Raw genomic sequence first — 9,947 nt, 5'->3', positions numbered from 1 at the left:
ACGGTGTGTTAGATTTGTAATGTGTGATGCTTGGTATGAATGAAAAAGTGTTGTTGGTTTTTACCCCCACAACACTACTCAATTTTTCAAGTTATGAACTTTTTTAACTTTAACAAAACAAACCATAGAAATTTCCCTCTTATCTTATCATCTACCTCAATGTTCAGATGGCCCCACCAACCCGTAGCACCAACTAGGATGCAATGATGCAGATGCTCCAGATGATGATGGCAGACCGAGAAGTCGAGAGAGCTGAACGCCAAGCCAACATTGCCGCACTGCAACAGATAGCTCAGAACAATCAAGGCCATGGAAACCACGATCACCCTGGATCGAAGCTGAATTTTTTTCAGAAAACCAAACCTCCAATGTTCAACAAGACTGAAGAGCCACTTGACGCAGATGACTGGCTCCAGACGATGGAGAACAACCTCGAAGTTGCGGGAGTTGAAGCCGCATAAAAAGTACTGTTTGCCACCCACTACCTATCAGGACCTCCCAGAGCCTGGTGGACAAGTGCCCGCGCAATGAATGCGGGGCATATGGTGACCTGGGAAGACTTCAAGACCAAGTTTAGCAAATACCATGTGCCCCAAGGACTGATCAAGAAGATGAGAGACGAGTTCTGCGAACTCAAACAGGGAAGGATGTCCGTGGTGGAATACCGCGACAGGTTTCTCACTCTATCAAGGTACGCCCCGGATGCGACAGACACCAATGAGAAGAGAAAGGAAAGATTTCTGAACGGACTGCATGATGAAATGCAAACTGTGTTAGTGAAGATTCCGTTCGCTGACTTGGAAGCCCTCGTGGACTCAACCATAGAGATGGAAGGAAAGCTGCATCAGGCCAATGAGAACCGCAAGCGCATGATGATGAACCAGAGTGGACCCCACCATACCCAGAAGTACCGCAACAACTCCTCTGGAGGATTTACCCCAAGACACAACAAGCCCCCTGCTCAGACTTATCGCCCCAACTACACCAACAACAACGGAGAACCCCGAAGCCCGGAGGCAACAACAACAACAGCCACAACAACAACCACCACAACAGCAACACCAGAATGGGAACAACACCCACACCAATACTGCCCCAAGGACTGGGAGCAATGCTACCCCCATCACCCCCAAGGACAAGGCAACAATCACCTGCTATGAATGTGGCACTGTTGGCCACTACTCTAATGAATGCCCCAAGAAACTTGCCAAGACTGCCCCCAATACTGCTGCACCCGCCCAGCAACAGCGCCGCTTCGCAGGCAGAAGGAACCAGAACAACCACAACGGCCGTCTCTACCACATGAATGCCACTGAAGCCCAGGAAGCACCTCAGGCCATGCCAAGTATGTTTTCCTATTAATCAAATTGCTCAATCTCTCTTAGGAACCTAACTTTTCTTAAAATCTAGGGACGAGATTTGTTTAAGGGGGAAGGGTTTGTAACATCCCAAAATTTCAAAACAAAGAAAATGAATTTCCCTATTTCCAAAATTTGGAACCAACAAAAACTTTTATTAAATTAAGTTTGATGCATAGTACCCATGCTTAATTCTTGTGCTATTGCCATGATTGTTTGTTAGAATTTTTTGAAATGATCTTAAACCCTAAACCTCACCCCTCTTTTGACCATCCAAGTTAAAACAAAATAAAAAGATTTTTAAATAAGAAAAGGCATATGTGCCTATGGCTATTTTTGTAAAACTTTACCCTAGGCCTTTCTACCTTGTTTAGAGGATTGGAAAACCTTAATAAACCTCACCTAGTGCCTATCAAACCAAATCCAAGGTGAAACCAAAGAAAATAAAAAGAAAATAAAAATGCCATAGAGGCATATGAGAGTAAATAGCAAATTTGTGAATTTGAGGATCTTGACCCTAAGACTTGTTTTGAATGGTTGGATCACTCCTCTATACCATTTCAACACTCAACCCCATCAAATGGGTCAAGAAAAATAAAATTAAAAATCAAATGCAACATATGCATAGAGGCATATGTGGCACATAGCCATGATACCAAATCTTGTCCTATGCACTCCTACTTTGCCCAAATGGTGTGAAACCATCTCTAAACCTAGTCTCACACTAAATGGACCTTAACTCATGCCCAAGTAAAACAAGGGAAACAAAATGGAAGATTAAGCAAAATTGGAATATCACCTCTTATGTGTTTATGGCTATTTTTGCAAATCTTTGAACTAGACCTTTTGGAATGGTTTAAATGGTTTGGAGATGTTACTAAACTAATAAGAATCACTTTTGAGTCAAGAAAAATCAAATAAAATAGAGAGAAATGAAATAGTGAGAAAATGCCATTTTCACTCACATACACTTTGGCCAACTTTTCAAATCTTTAACCAAGGCCCCAATTTCTTGTGCCTTTGCTTGTGAAACCCTTAGATATTAATAACACACACTTTTTCATCAAACAAACCCATTTCAAATGAAAGGAAAAATCAAATTCCACCAACATGTGATAATGGTCACTTTGCCCTTTTATAAAATCTTACCCACTTTGCACCCCTGGTTAGGAATCTTAACCAAGGCCCCAATTGCTTGTGCCTTTGCTTGTGAAACCCTTAGATATCAATAACACACACTTTTGCATCAAAGAAACCCATTTCAAATCAAAGGAAAAAATCAAATTCCACCAACATGTGATAATGGTCACTTTGCCCTTTTATAAAATCTTACCCACTTTGCACTCCTGGTTTGGAATATTCTTAAACCAAACTTGGTCAACACTTTCCACCTCATCCAAGACCATGTCAAGGTGAACAAGTTTGATGTTGACCATCAAGGTTGACTCCGCCTAGGTTGACCAGAAAAGAGAGGACAAGTGAAGACTTTGAAACAAAGAGAAGATGAGCCCCTTTTTGAAATCTCACAAACCAACACCAAATTGACCACCCCCAACACCATTCTACTCCTCTATTTATATAAATGAAATGCATCAAAAAGATTTTCAAAATTCAACAAAAAGTTTCATGCGGCCATATTGTAAAACACGTGGCAGGCATCATTTTACTTTTTGCAAACATGCTAAAATCCAATGGATTTTGGGCTAAACCCCTTTCCATTTATGATCATCACCACCCTGGTACCTCCTCTGCATCAACCAAGCACTGCAGCCCTGATTAAAGTGGAGAAATGATCACCATTTTCACCATGTCGAGCCCTCATGCCAACCTCATGTCACTCATGGCTTTCCTTTTGCTCTGGTCCACACCACCATGTCAGCCACCTCCCTCTCTCCATCCTGAACACGATGGTACCATCCCTGGCTCGAAACAAGCATGGCATTGGCCAGCAATGGACACACCCAGACACGCCCATGCCAGCCACGGCGCGCCAGAGCGTGCACTGGCACGTCTCTGGACACGCTAGTACACCGCGTCGTCCCATCGCCGTAGTCCTTCTCTCCCTCTCTCCTCGCGCACGCTCGCTCATCACCCCACCAGTACACTCCTAGACACCCTCGCTAGCTCGCGGAAGCCCTGTCGCCGTCGCCATGATCGAAACTTTACCCGCCAGTACTACGGCACTCATTTGCACGCGTCCGATCAATCATGTCACTCATTTGCACGCGTCCGATCAATCATGTCACTCATTTGCAGCGCTAGCTAGACATTGAGCATTGCCTAGCCGTCGCCTACCTTGCGCACCACCTCACTTGCCCCTTCGCACCCTGGAACGCCATCGCCGTCGACGACCTTGCCCGCACCCTTGCAGCACCTCGCACCCTATAAATAGAGCCACCCCTGCGCCTCATCCTCCAAACCAAACTCGCTCCTCTCCCTCCACACGATCTCCTCGCACCCTCTCCGCTCCGCATTAGTGACCACCGCCGCCCAATCGCACGCCGGAGACCCGCGAGCCGCCGCAGATCAATCCATCAATTTAGGCCACCTCAAGCTCTGCCGCGACCACCATTGAGCTCGCCGTCGTCGACAACGAACAGCAGCATCGACGTCGTTGATCGCCGGAGCCCCAGCTCGCCGCCGACCCCCTACCTCCGCCGTGCCAGCACCTCCCTCTCGTCGACGACGACGACAACCATCCACCGCTCGATCAGCTTCTAATCCTACGGCTCAGGGTGAAAGGTACCGATTCGGTGAATTAGAGTCGCTGACCGCTGAGCCCCACTGTCAGTTGGCCCGCAGCGCTAGCTGGGCTGGCCCATTTCCCTCTCACTCGTTCGGGCCCGTTAGCATTTCCCGCCTAAGCCCAGAATTCAAATCCGTTTATTTCTTTTATGATTCAAATCAAATACTGGTCTTTGCTAGATTTTAAATAGTTTCAAATCTACAAGTCCTAATTTAGTGATTCAAAATGTTCTAGAAAGCTTATGACATGATCTAACTAATCCCACTGGTTTGAACCCTAGAACTAGTATGAAATTTGAACGGTAAAAATAACAAGTCAGAGACTTTTCAGATTTAAAATAATTATTAAAAATCAACCATTTTGAATTTTGAAGTGAATCCAATTGCTATAATTCACATTTCAACACCTCTAATTTAATATGAAAAAATATGATATGGTTATTGTGCATGATCATGGGCTAGAGCAAAATATTGGCTATGTAGTCAATACTAGCCCATTTAACTCAATTTCAAAAATTAAGATTTCAAATCTATGAGGTTTAGCACCTCATTTAAATCATCTTCCCAAGTGTTATGAAGTAATGTGATGACCCTTGTTGCATGGTCTCATACATGCTCACTTTTGGAACATAAATCAAAGTAATATTTAAATCACATGAGATGATGAATCTCATTTAAATCATGTTTCTCAAATGATAAGTGAGAAGTGTTGACCTTGGTCAACATGTGATCCTACCTTGTTGTTTGAGAAGATTAAATCTTAGGAAGATTCAATGAGAGGAAATTATTTATCCAAACTAAAGAGAAACCCTAATCAACATTTCAATGAGAGGAAATTATTTTCCTAACGCTAAATCAGAAAACCCTAGCTTAATGTTGAGTAATGGGAGGTAGTGATGCTAGATCATATTGTGTGAGCCATTAAGGCTAATTAGTCTACTTAAGTATTGTTTGGTGATTGTATCCTCGTATTCGTTTATAAATGCTAGTACCGGAGACTATCAAGAAGAAGAGGTCTTCTACCAAGAGGAAGGAGAAGAAAACTTTGATCACCTCACCAATCAAGGCAAGCTATTACCAATGCAAGCTAGACTAGTGCAAAGCTCTACAAGAGCAAGGCACCATTACAATTTACTTTATGCCTAATGATCCTATCCCAAGTTTTTTACTTTACAAGTTTTACTAAATTTTAGTTATCAAAGTTACATTTTGATTTATGATTCACTTGGTTTAGTTATGGAGTAGTACAAGAGCATCACACTTAGCCTAGAGAGCTATAAGTTATTTAGCACCCCTCATAACTAGTTGCTAGTGCTCAATATTAAAAGTGACTACTTTAGTTGGGAACTTGTGAAATGAAATGACTTTGAAAACCTTGGAATGATGAGTCATTATATTGAGAGATTTTGAAGGTGAATATGACTGGTGAATGACTTGGTGAATTTTACAAAACTGATGGTTGGGTTCGGATGCGATACCATTCTAATTCTTAAGTACCCCCACAATACCTGAATCTGGGTAAGGCTTGACTGGAAACTTATGTATTTTAGTATGGGTTCCCTCTGAACAAGCGTCATAGGGGTTATGCCGAGGCTGCCTCCCTTGAAAGTGAAATGACGTGAAATGAGGTGAATGTCCTACCCAAGCCCTGTGCAGTTCCCGGGATGGCCGTTTGCTCTCACCGGGAGGCCAAGCTCATGGGGAGAGGTGCCTATACTAGGGTATGTAAATGAAAGGTTAGGATTGGTAGTTCGCGTGTTGCGTACGATAACTCAGGGCCAGTTACCCCAGACGAACTATTGCAATTGTTGTGGCACAAGTGTACAACCTCTGCAGAGTTTAACCTATTCGAATAGCCGCGTCCGCGGTCATGGACAGTTAGAAAGGCCATACTGTTCCGTCATCAGAACTTTTCTAAAAATATGAATGGTGACTTGTGACTTGAATGGAAAGGTGACTTTGACTTTGAATCACAACTAAGTTGTGGGGATGACAATAATGTCCCCACTTGAGTTAGGCAAATGAAGAGGTTTCGATTATTAAAGTGCTTATGAAATAAAACTGGCTTTATGCAAATGAAACTAGAGCTTAGGACTCCCTTACTATAGTTGATAGTATTTACCTTAGTATTAGTTTGCGAGTACTTTAAAGTACTCATGGCTGTGTCCCTGGCTATTCAAATGGCCAGACTATGAAGAGGAGTATCAGAACCCGGAAGAAGGCAGCATGACGTCTACGACAACTAGGACTACTCGTGACGTCAACCGTTGCCTGTGGAATAAATGGACTACTACTATGCTACTTTGCTTTCGCTATGTGTTTTGTAATTGATCAATAGACCATCTATTATTGTAATGAGACTGGATCATGTGATCCTTTAATTGTAAGACAATTATGGGTTGTAATGAATGATGTGTTGTGATACCAATCTATTATGTCTCGCAAAAACAATATTTCTGGGATTGCGAGGAATGGCATAATAGGCATCTGGACTTAAAAATCCAGGTGTTGACAGATCCCTTCAATTCACAACTTGAAAGTCATGACTCCAAATAAAATAATCTGTTTACTCGTGTTAGTGATCTTATTAACCCTATGGATGGTAATTGGGATGAAGATTTGTTAGAGGCTATGTTTTGGCCAGTGGATGCTCACAGAATCAGGAAAATTCCTTTGATACAGGATAGAGAAGATTTAGTGGCATGGCACTATAATAAACTAGGTCTCTTTTCAGTTTGATCTGCTTACTATTGCCAATGGGATTATAAATTCGGTAGAAACAACAGAAATACAAGAATTACCGAAGCTGCTTCAAACACTGTTTGGGAAAAGTTGTGGGGCCTATAGATTCCAAATAAGATAAAGATTTTCGGGTGGAGGGTTTTGCATGGGATGATTCCGTGTATGGGAGTCCTTGCAAACCGACACATTGGAAATCAAGGGGGTTGCCCATTATGTAATGATGGATGTGAAGATATTAAACATGTGCTCTTTACCTGCCATAGGGCGAAGGAGGTTTGGAGATGCTTGGGTTTAAGTGAGGCTCTTGATGAAATCCTAATCCAAGACAGACCAGGTTCAGTGATTGTGGAGGAGATCATAAGGAAGGGTGGTCATCTTCAATTCATGGATAACTTGGGTTTTGCTGAACTAGTTCTTTGTGCTGGGTGGTACATCTGGTGGGAAAGAAGGAAAAAAGTCCATGACAAGGAGGTACAAGTGCCTTCTCATTTTGCGACATCCATTGTGATTATCACTAAAAATTATATGCAAGCTGTAAAGAAACCTCAAAGAAAGAAAGAGGTGGTTTGGTCGAAGCCAATGGAGGGCATGCTGAAAATGAATGTTGATGCTGCGTTTGAATGTCAGTCGGGAAGGGGAGCTGCAGGTGTGGTAATAAGAAATTATACGGGTCAATGTATTGCTGCATCCCAAAGATTTATACCTTATGTGCTAGATGCACCTATGGTAGAAGCCTATGCTCCTCGAGAGGGACTAGTGTTGGCACAACACATTGGAATTAATAACTGAACTATCTAGACCGATTGCACACATGTTGTGGACACTATGAGAGACGGTGGATTTTGTGCTACGGCAGCTGCTGCTATATATGACGATTGTAAAATCATTTGGAGTGGCTTTGGCAAGGTGGATGTGGAGCATTGTCATCAGGAAGCAAATCAAGTGGCGCATGAACTTGCTAGAGATTCTTTCGAGTGTAGTAATTCTTGTATTTGGGTCGATGAGCCCCCTAGTTTTATTATTAGCAAAATCGCGAATGATGTAACCGTTTTGTAGCGACAAAATTTTTACGCATTATTTTCCTTACCAAGGTACCGAAGGGGGCTGGAAGGTTTTTAATAAGACGACTTGCTTGCTTTATTTTAATGGAAAATATTCCAAAAAAAAAGAGAAGCGCACCAACATATTGGTTTGGTTCAAAGCCATCAACATGCAGCATTGGCCCACATGGCGTAGAGAGAACAATGGAAAGAGAAGGTGCAAGGAAGGTGCATGCATGTAATTTTTTAATGCATCAACCAACATGCAAAGTGATTCACACATAGCAGCCAAAGCTCACCGGTTCTAAATTCTGACAACTTTTTCTTCTAACCGAACACACATAGTATATGGCCTTAGACAAATTTTAGAAGATGCGAAAATGGCATGAATATTTTTCATTTTTGCCGAGGATAGATTACAAGATAATTCGTATTAAAAGTTTACACACGCGGTAGAATAAATTATTAGCTACAATCTGATATTTTTTTCCATTTTTTTTTTTGAAATTTTGAATTTGAACTTTTGAAGGTTTGAAAAATGTTCTTCATGGAGGTTGTCTGCCAAACGCAGTCGTGTAGAAAGACGGTATTGGGCTGATCAAATACACCCGTAAAAGTTCCTGACACGTTGGAAAGGGAAGCCTTGGTTCAGAAAGAACTACTTCCTCTGATTCAGATTACTTGCCACTAGTATAGAAGCATTAGAACTAAAAATATGTCTAGATTACATCTATATTAGTGGTATCAGAGGAAGTAATATGATATTTTACGATTATGTGATTGTGAAGGGCCGTGAACATATAAGCAACTCGACCGCCTACCTTGTTCTGGAGTCCGGACTCTAGACATCGTATATCCAAGTAGACCATGATACCTGGAAGATGTATCTCGTTACAAGAAACAACAGTATATATAAGATGCACACGCCCCGCCGCCGATAAAGCAAACAAATTTAGCAAACACGTCTCGTCGATCCAGGGTCTCGTATCGATCACGTTTCCCCTCGTCGATCGATCCGAGATCGGCGACCAGCCATGGTGAGCACGCAGCCTCTGCCGCCGCCCTCGCGCTCGACCATCACCGCCACCGCGAGCAACGGTTCACACGAGCTCACGGTGGAGGGCTACTCCGTGACCAAGCTGCTCGTCCCCGGCGAACACATCGACACGCACAAATTCACGGCGGCGGGTCACGCCTGGAAGATCTGCTTCTACCCGAACAGGGGCAAGGAGACGGACGCCACCATCTCCTTCTCCCTGAAGCTGGCAGACGGCTGGTGGAAGTTCGCCGGCACGAACGTCCGTGCCGAGGTCGGGTTCAGCTTGGTGCCTCGCCAGGCCGCCGAGCCCGCACCGGGGGCGCCACCGGCAACAGTACGGTTTGCTGCCAGACGCCGCGTGGTGAATTTCTCTCTCAACAAGAACGTTGAGCACTGGGGCCTGACGATCTCGAAGAAGGAGCTCGAGAAGTGGCCGGAGTACCTCCGGGACGACTCCCTCGTGCTGCGCTGCGAGATCGCCGTCGTGGACAAGCCGGTCGTGAAGATGTACCACGGTCTCCCGGTGTGCCGCTGCAAGGAGGACAACTGCAAGCTTCGTCACCTGAATGGCGCCTCATGGCTCAAGGACGTAGTAGAAACCTACTTCCTTGACTGTCTCGGTATTTGAATATACGTATATTATATTACTTATTATACGGAGTAAATTATCCAGAAAACCTCATTAGATTTTGTGATTCTGTTTTCATGTCGCAATATAGTTCGAACAGTTTGTTTTCTTATATCTGTCGTGTTTTGAGCTGAAAGGTGCCTTCATGGCTGAAGGACGTAGTAGAAACCTACTGCCTTGACTGTCTCGGTATATGAAACCGTATATTACTTATACGGAGTCATACATTATTCAGAAAACCTCATTAGATTTTCTGATTATGCTATCATGTCGCAATATAGTTCGAACACTTTGTTTTCTTTATCAGTGGTGTTTTGCACTGCTGTTCAAATTGTATCTACTACTCCGTCTGATTCATATTACTTGCCAATAAAATGGATGTATCTACAATTATA

The 9,947-nt window shown here is 43.2% G+C and overlaps 1 protein-coding gene across 1 annotated transcript; it reads left to right on the top strand.

Annotated features, from left to right (window-relative positions):
• Positions 1–8,919: 8,919 nt before the first annotated feature.
• On the top strand, positions 8,920–9,552 carry LOC127347610 (BTB/POZ and MATH domain-containing protein 4-like). Its single transcript, XM_051373776.1, has one exon. It carries the CDS (start codon positions 8,920–8,922, stop codon positions 9,550–9,552), a length of 633 nt encoding a protein of 210 aa, XP_051229736.1.
• The last annotated feature ends 395 nt before the right edge of the window (positions 9,553–9,947 follow it).

This window comes from Lolium perenne, chromosome 4, assembly GCF_019359855.2.
Source record: "Lolium perenne isolate Kyuss_39 chromosome 4, Kyuss_2.0, whole genome shotgun sequence".
NCBI lineage: Eukaryota > Viridiplantae > Streptophyta > Magnoliopsida > Poales > Poaceae > Lolium > Lolium perenne.
The sequence above is the reverse complement of the archived record's forward strand: the minus strand, read 5'-3'. Positions and strand labels throughout refer to the sequence as shown.

Bases quoted from the DNA above. Each gene is read 5' to 3' on its own strand.
- LOC127347610 (XM_051373776.1), top strand. From the start codon at position 8,920: ATGGTGAGCACGCAGCCTCTGCCGCCGCCCTCGCGCTCGACCATCACC.